General features: G+C 43.4%; 1 protein-coding gene across 1 annotated transcript in view; it reads left to right on the top strand.

Annotated features, from left to right (window-relative positions):
* Positions 1-18,930, top strand: part of LOC120980070 (5-hydroxytryptamine receptor 3A-like) — a 56,427-nt gene extending 37,497 nt beyond the window's left edge. Inside the window, exons 4-9 of the mRNA XM_040408938.1 lie at positions 519-628; positions 4,497-4,669; positions 7,951-8,111; positions 10,833-11,040; positions 18,247-18,441; positions 18,528-18,930. Coding sequence (XP_040264872.1) covers positions 519-628; positions 4,497-4,669; positions 7,951-8,111; positions 10,833-11,040; positions 18,247-18,441; positions 18,528-18,805 — 1,125 coding nt within the window. The 3' untranslated portion in view covers positions 18,806-18,930. The remainder of the gene's footprint in view (positions 1-518; positions 629-4,496; positions 4,670-7,950; positions 8,112-10,832; positions 11,041-18,246; positions 18,442-18,527) is intronic.
* The last annotated feature ends 2,101 nt before the right edge of the window (positions 18,931-21,031 follow it).

Here is a 21,031-nt window from a genome sequence, read left to right as displayed (position 1 = left end):
TGTGTTTGGGGCATTTCCGGGAAGGGGCTTATATGCCCCGATTTTACCACCTCAAATGTTGGTTATGAACTACTGAAGTTGCCAGTAAAGCTTTTCATCCGTTACCTACTAAAACCAGCCGCATGCTTGCATGCACCAACACTTGCATGACTACATGCTACCTCTCCACCGTGAGTCCGCCCTTGCACGCTGCAATACTCCACCAACTCCAAGGGCACCCCAAACCAGCACCAGACAGGAGACTCCACCTAAATCCAGGGTGATCCCTGGGGAAGGAAAGGGTACATTCCTCCCATCACCACATGGCCCCAGGAAGCTAAAGTGTGAGGACCGCCACTATGAATAACTACTACTTCCGTTCATTGCTACCACCACTCTTATCCTACACTCCTCTCCCTTCCTGGACACGCTGCAGATATCCAATAGAAAAGCCTTTTAATTTTTTTGTTCTTGTGATTATAAAACTTTCTGTGTGCTTAGAACTATGATTTCTGTTATTGACAAGCATTTCAATTCAGGAATGGGAAAATGAATTCATAAAGTGGGAACCAGAAGACTTTTGCAAAATTAAGAACATGGTGATTCCTGGTGAAAAGTTTTGGCAACCAGACCTATACATCTATGAAATGTAAGTGTATGACAGTTATTTTTATCAATACCTTCAAAGCGTCAAAGGTTTTTCAGAAAAAATACGCCCATGGTCTATTTGGAGGACAGACTCTGACTGATGGGAATCCCTTTCTGTCACACCCGCCCGCTCCATGCATGTTTGGCGCCAGGGCTGAGTTTTATGGTGCAGCATCCTGGCATCACATATAGTTCATGGAGTAAGAGGTCGCACTAAATGTTTTCCAGAAAGGCAAAAATATTCCTCTTAGCATTTGAGGAGTATTTTCAGTCAAGGAAGAGTGCGAAATAAGACACTGGATGGCTTTTTTGGGTTTTTTCCCGGCCTTAACTTTTTTTTTTTTATGTCCATGTAGCAGTATGAGGGCTTATTTTTTGAGGGGTGAATTGTACTTTTTAGTGACAATGGTTTGGGATACATATACTGTATACCAATGTATTATAGCCTATCAATGTACGGCCTCTTGCACACATTCGCTTACATTCCGTTTTTTGCGTTCCATATACGGACCATATACAGAACCATTCGTTTTAATGGATCTGCAAAAAAAAAACGAAGGTACTCCGTATGCCTTCCTTTTCCGTATTTCCGTTCAAAGATAGAACATGTCCTATTATTGTCCGCATAACGGACAAGGATAGTACTGTTCTATTAGGGGCCAGATGTTCCGTTCCGAAAAAAACGGAATGCACATGGATGTCATCCATATTTTTTGCAGATCCGTTTTTTGCGGACCGCAAAATACTGAAAAAGACATACAGTCGTGTGCAAGAGGCCTACCAGTGTCAGGCTGTCTATTAGGCTGTGTCTGCGGCCCAGTCTAATAGACATACAGTCATGTCAGTGCTGGTGGCCTTTGTTAGGGCCTCGGCTGCCATGGTCGATAGTGTCAGAAGGAGCCCGCTCCCTCTCACAGCCTAGATGCCTAGGGAGTTAAGCGGCTGGCATCAGAGCTAAATGGTTGTCCTGCCGTTTATATTGATGACCTATCGTCAGGATAGGTCATCAATATCTGATCGGTAGGGGTCCGACACCCGGCACCCCCGCTGATTAGCTGTTTGACACGGAGGCGGTGCTCCATGTGAGTGCCGCTTCATAGTCTCTACACTACCCATCATCTTCTATGGAGCAGCGGCATAGTGTAATGACATTCACTTGAATAGAGCAAGTACTTGTCATTACACTGCACTTCAGGACGAGGAGCAGTGTAAGTGCTCATTCACACGACCGTGCTGTGTTTTGCAGTCCGCAAATTGCGTATCCGCAAAACACAGATGCCGCCCCCGTGTGCCTTCTGAAATATGCGGAAAAGAACAGGAGGCCCATTATAGAAATGCCTATTCTTGTCCGCAAAATGGACGAGACTAGGACATGACGCATAATTTTTGCGGGACCACTGAACGGAGCAACGGATTGAAGTGAATGGGTCCGCACCCGAGCCGCAAAAAATGTGGCTCAAGAGCGGACTAAAACCACGGTCGTGTGAATGAGCCCTAATGAAGAGTAAGTAGCGCTCGTAGAGAGCATCGCCTCCTTTTTAAACAGCTGATCGTCAGGGGTGCCGGGTGTTGGACCCCTGCTGATCAGATACTGATGAACTATCCTGACGATGGGTCATCAATATAAAGACGAGACAACCCCTTTAACAGCAGGAACAGCAGGAGATCAGTGATCTGAAGTGCTGTATCAGTGCAGCTTATGAGGCCTGTTCAGTTCCTGCTGCCTGTGCCAGGATAAGGGTCCATTCACACGTCCACAACTGTTTTCCGGTCCGCAAATTGCGGATCCACAAAACACGGACACCAGCCATGTGCGTTCCGCATTTTGCACTGTGATAGAAATGCCTATTCTTGTCCGTGGCTGCGGACAAGAATAGGACATGCTCTATTTTTTTGCGGGGCCGCTGAATGGAAGTGCAGATGCGGACAGCACACGGTGTGCTGTCCGCATCTTTTGCGGCCCCATTGAAATGAATGCAATTTTGCGCAACGGATGCGGATCCATTGTGCGGACGTGTGAATGGACCGTTAATGGTGCTGGTGGCAGAGCAGAGACTGAATAGAGTACACAGGCTGCGCTGATACAGCACTCCGGACCAAAGAAAGTCTCGTGTGTAGAAATACGCATTACACCTTTTGTAAAGGGAAAAATTGCTTGTACAGGTGTCTATGATGCTTGTTGAGGCGTTATTGTGACCTCTGCATGGAGACCTTCTTTCTGGGAGAAAGCGTCCTCCATACGGCTCAGATTTGCAAGCATTTCCGCAGGTACAGGAGGTCTTCCCTTTTTTCCCAGAAGCCTCTCGGCCATTCCTAGGCATTCCTCCTACTATATTTCCAAATCCATATGCAGCTGGCCCCCCTAGCTATGGCTGCATGCAGCTAGCCTTATGCCATGTGTCCATCCAGGGAAGCAGTGTTTTACTATACAGATACAGTATATTGTGAGACTGGTGCAGAATTTTGTACATAAGAAATAGTAGATGTGAACTTTAACAAAGGAGTGGCATATATCGAGGAGCCCTCACTCCTGACATGTCTGTTTTAGTAAGTACTTGCATCCCCCATATAATACCAATTCTGAAATATCTGTTCTTAGCTGTGGCATACGGTACATTCCTATGTTATTCCTGTTAGAAGTTATGAATGAGTAGCTGGCATTTTGTAGTGAAGGTCCAGATGGGTGTTATTAGTTAGGGATGTGTCCCTGCACAGTCTGACACTTGGCAGCACTGACTGGATAGTGTCAGACTCAGCAGGGGCACACCCCCAACTAGTAACACCCAGATGGACCTTTATTGCAGACTTCTGAAAATTAATTCATAACTTCTAGAAGGAATCATAAACAAATGGCACAACACAAAGTCATATAAGGATAGATAATCCGGAGTTGTGATTTTATGGGGGATGCAACTAGTTACTAAAGTAGACATGTCAGGACAGATTACTGGCCCCATAGCTGGCGGCGGTTCCGGCGAAGTTATGAAGAGTAGTGTTGATCACGAATATTCGAATTTCAAATTTTTATCGCGAATATAGGCACTTCGAAAATTCGCGAATATTTCGAATATAGTCATATATATTCGTAATTTCGAATATTCAAATTTATTTTCCGAATTTATTTTTTATTTTTTTTTTCAATTTTTTTTTTTTTATCAGTACACATGATCCCTCACTGCTTCTAGCTTGTGGGCCAATAAGAAGGCTGCAATATACTTGACTTTAGGAGTAGTAGTGTTTGCGAATTTTGCTCTATATTCGTTTTTTTTAATATTCGCTATATTGCTATATATTCTTGTTTTAGAATATTACGAATATTCGAAAAAACTAAGTTATAGCCATATAGAGAATATTCGAAAAAATCGAATATAGAGCAATTTAGCTAATATAGTGATATAATCTTCTTTGTCTAATAGTTGTAAGTTGAAAAATTCTCAATAAAAAATTTGAATATGAAAATTCGAATTCTGAAAATTTGCATATTACACAATCATTACCTTTCCGATTTTTTCAAGAAAAAAAATAAAATTTAGAAGTTTCGACGAATATTCTACAAAATATTCGCGAAATATCGCGAATTCGAATATGACTTCTACATAACTTCGGTGTATCCAGCGACACTTCTAAATGTAAGACAGCTTCCTTGGATCCTATGGTTTCCACATACTACCCTTTTTATATAATTAGACTTATGCAAGTCAGTGGTCTATGCGGAAACACAATCTACATTCATCTCTGTAGACATACAGTATACAAGTAAGCACATACTGTACCCCTCCCTCATACATTGTGCCAGTATATGACTTTTGCTTTCCATATAGGATGAAATGGGAAATGTATATAATGATGTGTTGCTCTGTCTTATACAGGATTGAAAATGAGGATAAGTCTCCAGTGATTTCCTACTTCCTTATCCACTCCAATGGGTTAATCTTGGATACAAAGCCAATACGAATTGTTAGTGCCTGTGATCTAAATGTCTTCAAGTTTCCATTTGACAAACAGACCTGTAATTTGACTTTTGGCTCCTATCTACATTCTGGTATGTTGAATGAATTAATTGCAAAGGCAATGCAAGTAGTGAGGAGAGGTGAGAAGTTCTCTGTGCAGGGGCATAGTTATAAGGGGTACAGAGGTAGCAGTCTCTACCTTACCAAAGACCCTTTTGCCTAAGAAGACACCACTATTATAGAAAGTGCATCCTGGTAAAGTGAAACCTCTGGCTGGAGGGAAGCAGTGGCGTCTCTAGTTTTCAAATTTGGGGGGGGGGCACACTGGGGGCCAGGACAAAAGTAGGGGGGGGGGGGCAGCTATAACAACGATACATTTACACAAGTATGCTTAGAAATGCTGCGATACTTTACCCAATACCTAAAACCGCAATGGGGAAGAAAAACCCCAATCATTCAGATTTCAACATGTCCTAGCTGCCTGGGGATCTGTGGATGACACATACCGTTTATAGCATCTTATGCTATGTGTCATCCACAGATCCACCCCATATCAGTGTCATACCGGGATCCCTCTCCCTATAAGGCCCCGTTCACACATCTGAAATTTGCGTAACGGAATTGCGGACCCATTTATTTCTATAGGGCAGCACGATGTGCTGCCGTATACGGAAATGCAGACCCACACTTCCGGGTCCGCAATTCCGTTCCCGAAAAAAAATGCGGACCCGCACATTGCCGCTGTTACGGACGTCTGAATGGAGCCTAACAGTGTCATCCACAGAGTGGTACAGATTCCCCCCCCCCCCCCCCATAACCGTGTCATCTACAGATCCCCCTCCCTATAACAGTGTCATCTACAGATTCCCCCCCCCCCCCCCCCCCCGTAACAGTGTCATGACATCCACAGACCCCTGATTCCCTCCCTATAACACTTTAAGAGTATCATCCACAGATCCCTCCCCCCTATAACAGTGTAATGACTCATGACATCCACAGACCACAGATCACCCTCCCCACCGCTCACATTTGAACATGATTTCTCTAAACGGTAAAGTAGTAAACCCTGTAATCATCCAGGCTGCACTGACATTAACTTTAAAGGGGTTCTGCACTTTCATTTAACTGATGATCTATCCTCTGGATAGATCATCAGCTTCTGATCGGCGGGGGTCAGACACCCGGTACCCCCGCCAATCAGCTGTTTGAGAAGGCACTGGCGCTCGAGCAGCACCGCGGCCTTCTCACTGTTTACCGCCGGCCCAGTGACTGACATCATGACTAGTATCAACTAGCCTGAGCGCGGCTAAGCTCTGTTCACTTGAATGGAGCTTAGCCCCGCCCACGCTAGTTGATACTAGTCGTAACTCGTGACATCACTGGGCCGGCGGTAAACAGTGAGAAGGCCGCGACGCTACTGGAGCGCCGGTGCTTTCTCAAGCAGCTGATCGGCGGGGGTCCCGGGTGTCTGACCCGGGACCCCCACCGATCAGAAGCTGATGATCTATCCAGAGTATAGATCATCAGTTAAATTAAAATGCAGAACCCCTTTAACTTTTAAAGCAGGAAGATTCAGGGGCAGCCGCCAGCCAGCTCTCCTCTCAGACTCATTTAGAGTCAGATCTAATCTCTCTAGTTAGAATAGAAAGAGACTTAGTCAGTCCACTCAGTCACTACTTGTAAGTTGTACCTTATTATTATTAAGTTAACCTGCTACACCATCACCACTAGGTCAGGCTCAGTCAGTCTCAGTCCAGTCTGTTCGGTATCGGTAGGGTAGGGCCACGCCACGCCACACACTGTCTGTCTCACAGTCTCTAGTCTGGGCCTGGCTGGCTTAAAGGGCTTCTGTCACCCCACTAAAGTCATTTTTATTTTTTTTGCAACTTAAGTTCCCTATAATGCGATATATCAATATATAATGCTCTTACTCATTTTGGTTGGGCAGTTTCTTCAAAAAACGGACTTTTATAATATGTAAATGAGCTCTCTACCAGCAAGTAGGGCGGTTACTTGCTGGTAGCAGCCGCATCCTCCTAGCAGCCGCGTCGGCGTAGGCGCACTGAGAGGAGGACGCTCGCTCGGCCGCTCCATCCTCAATGCGCCGATGACGTCACATCTACACCAGGCGCAGGCGCACTGAGGATGGAGCGGCCGAGCGAGCGTCCTCCTATCAGTGCGCCTATGCCGACTGAAGACAGGTACGGCGCAGGCGCCAGATTTTGAACGCAGACAGGGCCAGCCAGAGGACGAGCACGTTCGCTGGCCCTGTCAATCAACATGAGGAGGGGGCGTCTTTATGATAGGAGGATGAGGCTGCTACCAGCAAGTAGCCGCCCTACTTGCTGGTAGAGAGCTCATTTACATACTATAAAAGTCTGTTTTTTTAAGAAACTGCCCAACCAAAATGAGTAAGAGCATTATATATTGATATATCGCATTATAAGGAATTTAAGTTGCCAAAAAAAAAAATATATGACTTTAGTGGGGTGACAGAAGCCCTTTAGGCAGCTGCTGCCAGTAGTTGAATGAATCAGAATCAGCTAGTCTCGACTAGCGGCGTGCTGATTTATGCACAGCACTGCCACTGAGTCTGACTGAGTCTGACTCAACTGGTCAGGTCCTGGGGCCGGGGGCGGGGCCGGGGACGCGGCGCGGCGGCGGTGGGTGGAGACTAGAGAGTGAGACCGCAACGGCACCGAGTCCGAGACTCAGTCAGATCAGATCATCAGATGTGAAGAAGATGTCCGGTAGGGCTGCCTAGTGCCTACGCAGTGCGCAGCAGCGCAGCACAGACCAACTAGTACCAAAATGAATGGGGGACATTTTAGTTGGGGGGGCACATGGGGGGGCACAGCTTGATGTAGGGGGGGCCGTGGCCCCCTCTGCCCCCCCCCCCCCCGGCGACGCCACTGGAGGGAAGGTGTTAGGTCAAGAATTTGGCATGGGGTGGGGGGTGCTGTTTCCAATTTTGCCTCAGATAAAGGCTATGTGCTTTTCTGCCCCAGCCACAAAGCACTGAGGGAAGGTGGGCGCCCAAAGCTAAACTCTTGCACCAGGGCCCATGAGCCTTTAGCTACACCCCTGTTTCCGTGGCCTTCAGGTTCCATGCTTCCACGCTGTAAAAGAGAGGACATGTCCTATTTTTCGCTGTATCTTGTGAATCGCAGACCCGTTGAACTCACTGGGTTCACATGAATGGGCCCTTAATAGGGAGAGGGGAATTCCACCATTAACACCATTAATTGAGAGTTGAATACAAACCGTTACAAACAAAGGCTGACCTCAAAATTCGTCTTTGTGATTCCCATTGTAGCAATCGCCTCCCTTACTCCCGCATCTAATTTTATTTTCATGTTACATTCCCTTCCAGTTAAAGACATCATCATGTTGCCGAAACTCAACTCATCTCAAGTGAACATAAACACACGAAAGGTATTTGTCAGTAAAGGAGACTGGAGCCTGTTGGACATCAGTGTATCAAACACGACATATTGGACTGGAGGACAAGAGTTTAGCAAAGTGATCTTCCAGGTGAGACTGAAAGGCTATGTACACCTTTGGGGGCAATTTTTTTTTTTATTATTGCATTGTACTTATTTTGAGCTAAAAATCATTTTTTAATTGGTCTTTATTAAAAATAAGGAATCCTTTTTACTGTACATAGCTGAGATGCTGTAGTAGCAGCCTGTGGATTTTTTGTCTTTTCCGTCGTCTGGGGAGCAGATGGGCTCCTTATCTCTGCTTTCTGACATTATAAAATTATTAAATAATTATTAAATTATTAAAAATTATTAAATATATATTAAATATGGCATAAAATGTTGTGGGAAGTGTTAAAAAAATTCCGAATGGGGTGGAATTGGAAAAAAAAATGCAATCCCTCCACCGTTTTACGGGTTTTGTTCCCACAGCATTTTGTTTACGGCAAAACTGACCCATGCCCTTCATTCTTTGGGTCAGTATGATTACAACGATACCCCATATGTATAGGTTCTTTATGTCTAAATAGTGTAAAAATAAATTAAAACTTTGAGAAAAATGTTTTTTTTTTTATATATATATATCACCATATTCTGACCCCCATAACTTTTTTATACTTATGTCTACTGAGCTGTTTAGGGGCTCATTCTTTGCAGAACAAGTTGTACTTTGAATTAATACCATTTTGGAGTATGCATGACTTTTTTATCACATTTTATTAAAAAATTTTGGATGAGAGAAGCAATGAAAAAAATGGCAAATCGGCCATTTTGACCCTTTTTTCCGTTACGCCATTCGCCGTATTGGATTTTTTTTTTTCTATTTTAATAGTATGGGCATTTTTGGTCGCGGTGATACCTATGATGTTTATATTTATTGTTATTTAGGTATTTATTTTTTAATTATACAGAAAGGGGGGTGATTTAAACTTTTATAAATTTTATATATATATTTTTACATTTAAAAAAAAAAATTGTGTTCATTATGTGCCTCATATATGAGCTTATTAAAAAAAATCTTAATTTTTAATTTTGGTTTATCAGGTATTTATTATTAGCTTATTTTGCTTTCTTTTGCTCATTTTTTATCCTGGCCTGCCATCTGGTAGCCAAAATAGGAATTGCAGTTTGAATACTGTTAGCCTACTCAGTAAGGCTTACAGTATTCAGCGCAACTACCTATGCCTGGATTGGACACACGGGGCATAGGTAGGAAGCTTCTGGATTTTTGCGCATTTAGGTGCCGTGATCTCACTTGATCACGGCATCTAAAGCATTTAATTACTGCGATCGGCATTATTGCCGGTCACGGTAATTAGCCGTAGGTCTCTGCTGTATGAAACATCAGAGATCTGCCGGCCATGCCGCCCGCTACACGTGCGAGCGGGCGTCATGTTTACACATCACACCAGTGCCGTACATGTACGGCGCTGGTAGCCTAAGGGTTAAAGCTAAATCCTTACCTTACTGATAAGAATGTGGCTTAAATAAGTGTTTATAATCTCTTCGTAGTTTAGAGATAAGGGCTATTTAGATGATTGGCACAAAGTGAAAGTATCAGTCACACAGTTAGAAAAACAGTTAACCCTTTGTGACAAAATGGCTCAATATTTTTAATAAAGGGCAATCGAAATATGATTTTTAGCCAAAAATGAGTAAAATACAATCATAAATAAAAATTGCCTCCAAAGGTGTACATAGCCTTTAAAAAAAAGATTCATTTTATAAGTGCTACCTCTGTACACCTTATAGCTGCCCTCAATCCCATGTCTAGTGGTACATGCTATACATATACTGTAGATATTTGAGTAATATTTACATGTCTCTATGATAGGAAAAACCCTTTTAAGCTTCTTTCACACAAATTGGCACAATATGGCACATATAGGGTTTCTACACTTTTTTCCAACATGCTTGACAAGGGGAAAGGGCTTAGTGAAATGAGAGTAGAGCTTCATGGGAAAGTGGGCAGGCCTAAGGGGCGCCATTGTGAGCTAAAATTGCGCCATCATTTTGGCCCAACAGTCTGTCTTAAAGTAAGCCAACTAAGTTGGTATAGAGTCGAAGGAAAGTGCCTATCCCTGCATTAGATTATCATCCAGCCTGAGCCCCTGTGATAAATCTGGTGCAGGTCTAGACATCCTGTCTAAGCTTATGGCATCTTTAGGATTAGTAAATTTGGGCCTCAATTATGAAATTACGCTTAGCGTTACGGTCACATAGAGGATTTTTCCATGGTAAAAATCCACCATTAAAACTGCAGCAGAAATCTGAGATTGCTATAGTTTTGCATTTGAATGCTATGTGTCCGAGCCCTTAGAAAGTAGTCTGGGTGATGGGTGTCTTAGCCATAGTCCCTCACCTTGCAGCAGGGTCTTTAAATGCTGGTCGTAGCTATTCACGCTGCCTTCTGTGTTCTCAAAGATTCACTTTAGTACTTGATCAAGTTAATTTTCACTGGAGAACCTCTTTAGAAGCATGAGCTCTGCATTGTGCTTCCTCTCCTTCTTATGGCTGTTCAGGAACTCCCCCTCCTGGTAGGAAGCAGGAACAGTCCACTCCTACCAAGGGGGAGGAACAGGGTGGTTAGACCCTGTTCCTTGCCAACCTTTGCCAACCATTTCTTACTGGTAGATAGGGCCATAACATATAAAATAAATACATAACAATACAAACTATATACAATGGTAGAACCCCCAGGTCTGGGGTACTACACAGTGGTCCATGTATGTTTTTTATTTATTTATTTGTGTTCTCATATTTTATTCTTCAGATTAACATAAAGCGATCCTCTGTGGTCTACGTTATAAACCTCATCATCCCAGCTTGCTTCTTGGTCATTATGGATATTGTTAGTATGTTCATACATATTGGAACTGGAGAGAGACTTGGGTTTAAAATTACAGTGGTGCTGGGCTTCTCTGTGCTTCTGTTGATTCTGAATGACATGCTCCCCAGTTCAGACACTCCCGCTGTTTTAGGTAAGTTCATTTCTATATTCCTACATGTACAGTTGTGTTCAATATAATAGCAGTCAGACATCACTAACCTGATCAATCACTGTTTTTGGTAGAAATTATATTTCTACATGGCAAATAATTTACTAGAAGGTGTAGTAGAGTAATAGAAATCCAACAGTCATGCCATGCATGCTGCTGATTCTCTGTAATTCAATCACATTGAAAGGGGCATGTTCAAAATAATAGCAGTGTGGAGTTCAATTAGTGAGGTCATTCATTCTTTGAAAAACAGGTGGCATTTGTTGCCCTTATTTAAGGAAGGAAGGCAACAAATGTTGTACATGCTGTTACAGTGTATTTCTCTCTGAAATTCTGAGGATAATGGGTCGTTCCAGACATTGTTCAGAAGAACAGCGTACCTTGAATAAAAAGTTGATTGGAGAGGGGAAAACATATAAAGAAGTGCAGAAAATTATAGGCTACTCAGCTAAAATGATCGCAAATGCTTTAAAATGGCAACCAAAACCTGAAAGACGTGGGAGAAAGCGAAAAACTACCATTCAAATGGATAGAAGAATAGCCAAAATGGCAAGGACTGTCACTTAGCCAACAATCAGCTCCAGGAAGATCAAAGAAGGTCTAAAGTTACCTGTGAGTACTGTTACAATTAGAAGACGCCTATGTGAAGCCAAGCTATCTGCAAGAAGCCCCCCACAAAGTCCCATTGTTGAAAAAAAGACATGTGCTGAAGAGGTTACAATTTTCCAAAGAGCACATTGACTGGCCATGTTCATGAGATAGGAGTGGGCCCCAGAGGTGGGTCCTGACAATATATATTTATTATACTCCCTTATATAGCACTGACATATTCTGCAGCGCTTTACACACATTAGCATCAAGCTGTCCCCAATGGGGCTCCCAACCTAACTATCAGTATGTCTTTGGAGTGTGGGAGGAAACGAACGCAAACACGGCTAGAACATACAAACTCTATGCAGATGTTGACCTTGGTCAGATTCAAACCCAGGACCACAGCTCTGCAAGGCAACAGTGCTAACCACTGAGCCACTGTGCTGCCCAATATGCCAAACATGTCCGAAATCAAAATACTTAAAGGGGTTTTATCACTTCAACAAATAGCATTTATTATGTAGAGAAAGTTAATACAAGGCACTTACTAATGTATTGTGATTGTCCATATTGCATCCTTCGCTGGCTGGATTAATTTTTCCATCACATTATACACTGCTTGTTTCCATGGTTACCACCACCCTACAATCCATCAGTGTGGCCATGCTTCCATACTATAAAAAAGCACCGGCACCAAAGAGGCCGGTATTTTTTCCTATAGCGTGTAAGCGCGACCACCGCTAATGAATTGCAGGGTGGTCGTAACCATGGAAATGAACAGTGAGAGGCGAAAAGGAGCCATAAGTGCAGTGACCAAGTTTGAGGAAGCCCCAATGCTACACTGGATCCCCCGGTCACCACTGAAGTGTCACCATGTGCTGCTGCTTTCTGGAGGAGATGGTAAGGTGTGGTGCAGCTCAGTGGGAAGTAATTCCATAAAGTCAATGTTTACTGTCAAAAGTATGCTTCTTTACTGGAGAAACTCAAGCACAAAACAATACGGGCAACAATACAGCTGGCTTCTCTAGTCTCCTCCCTGGCCGAAAAAGTTTCTGTGCTGAGGAAAGGCCCAAGCTAGTTTTCCCTCTTTCTCTCAGAAGGCTGATACCTTGGCCAAAAGGCTGGTGGCACAGGGTCTGTGGCTCAATCGTATCCCCATCTCAGCATCTACTTCTGGTCATGTGTGTAGTCTGGCAGAGTCTCTCAAACACTGGCCCCTATCTGCAGATCCCTAGGGACTCTGACTGCTCTACTTTTATACAGTTTCTAACTGATCTAGAATCTTCTAGTGGGAGGGGTGAAGCTGGAGAATCACAGCCTAACAGAAACAATGTTGCAGTTCATGGCTGCCATAGACTTGTCTCAGTACAAGTCAATGGGCATGACTAAGCAGTTTACAGATGTAAACAACCATCTAAAAGAGCTAAATTAGATGGTTAGAAGTTCGCTGTGTCTGTTTTTTTTCCCTCCGAAATGTAGCACTGTATAGTCCCTTATGACAGCAATGGAGAATTACTAGTGCAGCGGACCGGACCGCAGGGGCAACACGTGAGATGACGGTGGGCCGATGGGAGTAGTAGTAGTTTGTACTCACGGTTAGCAGAGCCTCCCTGGGCCAGCGTGCAGTGAAGGGGAAGACGGCACTAAATCCTCCGGGGCACTCTCTATTGCAGGGAACACCAGCCAGATCGAAGTTGAGATGCCCTTGATGGTAATGGGTGTAAGGTGCTTTTGCGGCTGGGCCCCTGTGTTGTTGTTCGTGATGCCAGCACCGTTAGGTGCAAATGTTTAGAGTAGTAGAAAGGATGAGGAGTCAGTTGTAATAAACAGTTGAATGTTTACTGAATCAATTGTCTTCAAGTAGTCAGTCCAGATACAGTTCATTTGCATGGCATGAGTGATGACTCAGAAATAGGTTCGGTAGTATTCCTTTTATCAGGTTTAGGCAATTGTCAGTTAGCGAGTTCTCTAGTACTTTAGCTTTACAGGCAAAGAATAATTAGATTTACTTTAAGTCCACTTTCGATAGCACTAAGGTACTAAAAATACACTGTTTTCTACTTATCTTGAGCTATCCAACAAGGGCGTTTCTCCCTCATGGAAGGCAAACTCTCTGCAACATTATTTTCAGGATGCTCTCCTGAAGTATTAAGGTTCACTATATCCCCGAAGGCTTCTAGGGAAATAGGATAATTATGGCCTTTAATCACCCAGATTTTGCAGCTATATCGTGGATAAAGTCTGTTTCTCTCCTCCATTAACTTCCTTCTTCTCTCTCTGACTCTCACACACTGACTGACTACTTCCTTTCTGTTCTGTCTAAGTAATGACAGCACCACCAAGGGGCGAATAGATGCAATGACAATGCCAGCCTGATAAATAGGAAATATCATACATTGCAAATACATTAACTAAATAGGCATATGTTTAAAGTGTCCCTTTTACACACATACAGTACGTGGGACGCTGCACTAGCTTCTCAGTGCACCGGCTGAAAAGTCCATAGTCTCTCAATATTAGCTGGCTATACATGAACTATTTCCACAGTGCAGTCCAGCTATAGTGTAATAACAATGCAAATCAACAGGACATATTACAATAAACACATAAATGCCGTTCAACAATATGAAATGTAAGTTCACACAACAGTATAAATCACAGGCAAATTTACCCTTCAAAGTGCAATGGCTTTGCATAGTAGCAATAGGGGCAAAATGTAAACAACATACCTCCTAACTTTTGAAGATCCCAAAGAGGTACAATAGCAGCAGGATGCATAGTGTGCCAATGCCAAATTTTAAAAGTACTAAGCCACACCTCTAACTTTGCCCAGTGCATATCTATACAAGCCTAATCCCACTCAGTCCCCTTAGTGCCTCCACACAGAAGTTGTATCTATATTGTGCCCCATTCACAGTAGTTATGCCTACGTTGTGCCTCCATACATTAGTTATGCCTACACAGTGCCCCCTCACAGTAATGTCCACACTATGCCCTCTCACAGTAGCTTGCCCACATTGTGCCCCATCATAGTAGTTTTGCCAGAATTGTGCCCCCTCACAGTAGTTATACCCACACTGTGTCACCACACAGTAGATATGCCCATATTGTACACCCTCACAGTAGGTATGTCGATACTGTGTCCCCTCCCAGCAGTTATGCTAACACAGTAGTTATGTCCACATTGTGCTCCCTCATAGTAGTTATACATACAAACCGGATTCCAAAAAAGTTGGGACACTATACAAATCGTGAATAAAAACTGAATGCAATGATGTGGAGGTGCCAACTTCTAATATTTTATTCAGAATAGAACATAAATCACGGAACACAAGTTTAAACTGAGAAAATGTACCATTTTAAGGGAAAAATATGTTGAATCAGAATTTCATGGTGTCAACAAATCCCCAAAAAGTTGGGACAAGGCCATTTTCACCACTGTGTGGCATATCCCCTTCTTCTTACAACACTCAACAGACGTCTGGGGACCGAGGAGACCAGTTTCTCAAGTTTAGAAATAGGAATGCTCTCCCATTCTTGTCTAATACAGGCCTCTAACTGTTCAATCGTCTTGGGCCTTCTTTGTTGCACCTTCCTCTTTATGATGCGCCAAATGTTCTCTATAGGTGAAAGATCTGGACTGCAGACTGGCCATTTCAGTACCCGGATCCTTCTCCTTCGCAGCCATGATGTTGTGATTGATGCAGAATGTGGTCTGGCATTATCTTGTTGAAAAATGCAGGGTCTTCCCTGAAAGAGATGACGTCTGGATGGGAGCATATGTTGTTCTAGAACCTGAATATATTTTTCTGCATTGATGGTGCCTTTCCAGACATGCAAGCTGCCCATGCCACACGCACTCATGCAACCCCATACCATCAGAGATGCAGGCTTCTGAACTGAGCGTTGATAACAACTTGGGTTGTCCTTGTCCTCTTTTGTCCGGATGACATGGCGTCCCAGATTTCCAAAAAGAACTTCGAATCGTGACTCGTCTGACCACAGAACAGTCTTCCATTTTGCCACACTCCATTTTAAATGATCCCTGGCCCAGTGAAAACGCCTGAGCTTATGGATCTTGCTTAGAAATGGCTTCTTCTTTGCACTGTAGAGTTTCAGCTGGCAACGGCGGATGGCACGGTGGATTGTGTTCACTGACAATGGTTTCTGGAAGTATTCCTGAGCCCATTCTGTGATTTCCTTTACAGTAGCATTCCTGTTTGTGGTGCAGTGTCGTTTAAGGGCCCGGAGATCACGGGCATCCAGTATGGTTTTACGGCCTTGACCCTTACACACAGAGATTGTTCCAGATTCTCTGAATCTTCGGATGCTGTTATGCACAGTTGATGATGATAGATGCAAAGTCTTTGCAATTTTTCGCTGGGTAACACCTTTCTGATATTGCTCCACTATCTTTCTGCACAACATTGTGGGAATTGGTGATCCTCTACCCATCTTGGCTTCTGAGAGACACTGCCACTCTGAGAAACTCTTTTTATATCCAATCATGTTGCCAATTGACCTAATTAGTGTTAATTGGTCTTCCAGCTCTTCGTTATGCTCAAATTTACTTTTTCCAACCTCTTATTGCTACTTGTCCCAACTTTTTGGGGATTTGTTGACATCGTGAAAATTGGAATCAACCTATTTTTCCTTTAAAATGATACATTTACTCAGATTAAACATTTGATCTGTCATCTACGTTCTATTACAAATAAAATATTGACATTTGCCATCTCCACATCATTGCATTCAGTTTTTATTCACAATTTGTTTAGTGTCCCAACTTTTTTTGAATCCGGTTTGTACATGTAGTGCCCACAGGGTAGTTTCAGTAGTGCCACCTCCATTAAAGAAATAAAATCAAAAAACTGTAAATACTCACCTAGGCGTTCCCCGATTATTGGAGCACATAAAGCGTTCCCCAGCAAGCATGATGTTGTCGCACAACGTGCCTGCTGGACTGTTTAGGAGGGCACAGGCTGATTCCTAGGCCTGCACATTCTCCATGGACCAGCAGACAGCTCCCTGCTTCACTATTCCAATCAAATGGCTCTTTGTCCTAAAGACGTAGGAACAGTAGAGATCAGTAAATACATACAGCCGAAATCTGTGACTGTCCCGCTGGAACTGGGACAGTTGGGAGTTATGCACAAGTTACTGCGCATGTCGGTCCACTACTGAATGTAGGAGTGGGTGGACCAGAATCATGGCCACAGGAGTAACAGCGAGTAGCGCTACCAATAATACTTAATTTGAAATGCTCTATTCATTGCATTGTAATATTTTTACGTGATAACCCCTTTAACATACAGCAGTTACCAAGTTCTCTTGACGTCTGATAGATAACCATTACAAGTTTCTTTCAGTGTCCAGTGAAGGAAAAGTCTGGGAAGTCTGAACACATGTGGCCAATTCCTGTAATTTCCCATTTAATATAGATATCTATTTTAAGATGGCCTGATATACGGGAATTTATTGTATTCAAAGTATAATTAAAGGGGTTATCCAAGCCCAAAAATACCCTCCCAAATGCCCGAGCCCCAAACACAGGTTGTACTTACCTTGCTTCCCGTTGTTTCTGATGCCCGCACGGCTGCCGCTGCATCTCCCCATCGCGCGGATCAAAACATCCAGCAATGGAGAGGGGGACCCAGCCAATAGCAGGCCATAATGGGAACAAGCCTCCCTAGCGTCACACGCGTTGGTAGGGACGCTCGTTCCTGTCGCGGCCTGCTATTGGCTGAAAACCCTCCACACACACACCTGTAGCCGGATGTTTTGATCCGCGCGACGGAGAGATGCAGTGGCGGCCATGCGGGCATCAAAAGCGATGCGAGTGCCAGGGAGTGAGGTATATACAATCTGTATGAGGGGCCCGGGCATTTGGTTTTTTTTGGGGGTTGGCTATCACCTTTAAGGTCTGATTTAATTGACTGTGCTCGGTCCGGGAAACATGATCTGTGTGTCTATCGCATCTCCTGGACTAACCATGGCTTTCCTGATCCTAACTGACTGCCTAATATATTGATGTGAGTACAGTACAAAAGATCCGTGATCCGATATGAACTAAATGTATCATAAATCACGGGAGATGCAGCTGATACATGGGCCGTGTTTCCCAGACTGAGCAAACCGAGGCTTAGTTTGTGAAGGACCTGGTGGGGAGGATCAGATGCCTTCTTTCTATTATCCAGTCTTTGTGTTTTTTCTTTAATGACGCCCAGTGTTCTCTCTTTAAAGATAACCTGTCATTTCTCCTGTTGTAGAAACTACTTGCTTTCCCCACGTAATAATTCCGGAGCAACTTTTCATATAAGTCTGTGGTGTGTCATTTCTCTATTATTCTGTAACCAGTTGTGGATGTGTCCCTCCACAGTGTAGAAGTTCTGGTAAAACCCAGATCTACATTTATTCAAGCGTTTCTAGTAGGACTAATAGTGAAATGGCACAACATAAAGACTAAGAACATGCTCAGGAACTGTCATTTAATCTACAATACTACTATCTACTATTATTTTCTAAAACAGACGTCAGCAGCAGTGTTGGGTCTTCTTTAATCTTTTCATTTGGTGCCTTCCTGTGTTTCACATACAGGAATATTCTGCTGCGTTTGTCTTGCGGTCATGGTGTTTAGTACGATTGGCTCTGTTGCTACCTCCTACATGTTAATGTTGTCTGAATCTCAACCAAGCGCTCCAGCCTGGATACAAATGTGGATCATGAGACGTTTAGCACGTGTTCTGTTTTTTAAAGTAAAGAGCCCCAAAACAGATATGGTTTCTATCAAAGGTAAAGAACATGGTGAGTACAGGTTCATGAGATGACTATAGTGTTTACAGTTCCCAACTCTTTACCAATTGTAACTTTCCCCTTAGATGCCACTAGTGATGGAAAGAAGGATGAGAATGTTCCTGACCTCCTGGAGAAGAAGGTTCTCCAAAAGGAAAAAGATTCACTGGAAGTAAAATTGCTAAAAAGGCTGCTCTTTGAAATTCTACAAATCCATAAAGAGCTTACCCTATCTCGAGATACGACTGATACCAAGTCAGATTGGTGCATTGCGGCCATGATTGTGGACAGGCTGGTCTTCATACTATACCTGTTAATCGTCATAGTCATGTTTGCAGTGGTCATCTGTGTTTGGGTCACGTGATACATTCTACGCAAAACCTCAAGATCATCCATATGTGTTCATTTCCTTCTATAATTAATACAACTTCTTAGAACTGTGGCAGGTTTTACACTATGTGTATCTTCTTACTATGCAAATATTTTCTTCATTTCAAGACAGATCATTGTGTGTGTTCCTTTGGGTTATTTGTTTAGCATGAACAATAGATCTAAACTCATTAAAGTGCAGTGCTCCACTGGGTTCCCAAAGACACCATTGAGGTGTTACATGTGTTGCTACTTTCTGGTAAGGTGTGGGGCACCCCAATGGGAAAATAAGTACAGAGAGTCAGGGTCTGCAGTTACCCTTTACTGAAGGAACTCAACGCAAAACAATACAGGCAAGGAACTGAGCTGGTTTCTCCAGTCTCCTCCCGTCCAGAAGAAGGTCTCATACTGAGGAAAGGTCTGAACTAGCTGTCTCTTTCTCTCACTGAAAGCTAGTGTCCTGGTCAAAGGCTGGTGGCCTAGGCAGGGCTGGCCTTAGGTGTTCAGGCGCCCTGTGCGAGCTAATCTTGTGGCCCCCGTGCCCCCCGTTCACCTAAACATACACAAAGATGAAAACAATCTTTGTAACAGTTTTTTTTATTCCAGATAATTTAAGTGCAAACAAGTACAATCATACCCAGTGTCACCCAGAGCCAGTCCCCTGCCCCCCTTAATCATACCCTGTGTCACCCACAGCCAGTCTCCTGCCCCGCTTAATCATACCCTGTCACATTTGGTCTCTTATGCAATCTGTATAAAAGTAGAGCAATCCTACTTTCTAAACACTGGTTCCCTATCTGCAGATGTCAAGAGGCTCTGACTGCTCTACTTTTATACAGTTTCTAAATGATCTAGAACCTTCTAGTGGGATGGGTGAAGCTGCAGAAGCACAGCCTGACAGAAAAAATATATTGCTGTTCATGGCTGCCATAGATTTGTATTGTACCTCAGTATAAGTCAAAGGGAATGACTAAGCAGTTTCCAGTCGCAAACAACTGTTTGAAAGAGCTAAACCAGTCAAAAGTTCGCTTTGTCTGTTTTTTTTCCCCTCCAAAACTTAGCTCTGTATAGTCACTTAGGACAGCAATGGAAGATTAGCTTCTCAGTGCACAGGCTGAAAAATCCCAGTCTTTCAGTATTAGCTGGCTGAGCCTTAGGCTACTTTCACGCTTGCGGCAGACCGATCCTGCAGGCAGTTCCGTCACCGGAACTGCCTGCAGGATCCGGCAAAACGTATGCCTGATCAGTCTTAAAAATGCATCAAAATGCCGGATCCGTCTTTTCGGTGTCATCCGGCAAAACATCCGGCATTTATTTTTTTCACCTATTTTTCGGTCTGCTGGTATTTTGAATGCTGGATCCGGCACTAATGCCGGATCCGGCATTCAGGCAAGTCTTCAGTTTTTTTCACCGGAGATAAAACCGTAGCATGCTGCGGTTTTATCTTTTGCCTGATCAGTCAAAATGACTGAACTGAAGACATCCTGAACGGATTACTCTCCATTCAGAATGCATGGGGATAGGCCTGATCAGTTCTTTTCCGGCATTGAGCCCTTTTGACGGAACTCAGTGCCGGAAAAGAAAAACGCTAGAGTGAGAGTTCCCTTAAACCTTTCCACAGTGCAGAGCAAATACAGTGTAATAACAGAGCGAATGGACAGAAAGAATATATTACAATAAATATGTAAATGCAGTTCAACAATATAAAACAGTATAAGTGCACACAACAGCATAAATCACAGTGCAGTGCAATAAAGTAGTAAGTTGATAGCTTTGCAGAGTTGAAATAGGGGCAAAATGTCCACAAATGTCCATAGTCCAAAATGCCCTTGCTCTAGGGCACTACAAAAGTGGTTTTCCAGGATTTAAATATTGATGACCTATAGGTCACTTATCAATATCCAATCGGTGGAGGCCCCAATTCTGGCACCGCCAATTAGCTGTTTGAAGAGTCTGTGATGTAATGTCCATCAGTCACATGGCTTGCTTTTGTGCAGCTCAACTGCAATACCAAGCAAAGCCACTATGTAATATGTGGCGCTGTGCTTGGTATAGTACTAAGAGACCGCAGTGTTTGTCTGACCACTGCAGCCCCTTCAAACAGCTGATCGTGGGGGTGCGGGAGTTGTACTTCCACTGATCAGATATTGATTAATATTTATAGTAATTTAATCACATCCCTTTTCTTCTGTCAGGTTTTTAAAAGTCCTGGACAACCCCT

This window comes from Bufo bufo, chromosome 10, assembly GCF_905171765.1.
Source record: "Bufo bufo chromosome 10, aBufBuf1.1, whole genome shotgun sequence".
NCBI lineage: Eukaryota > Metazoa > Chordata > Amphibia > Anura > Bufonidae > Bufo > Bufo bufo.
Note: the sequence above shows the minus strand (reverse complement) of the source record. Positions and strands in the feature narration are given on the sequence as shown.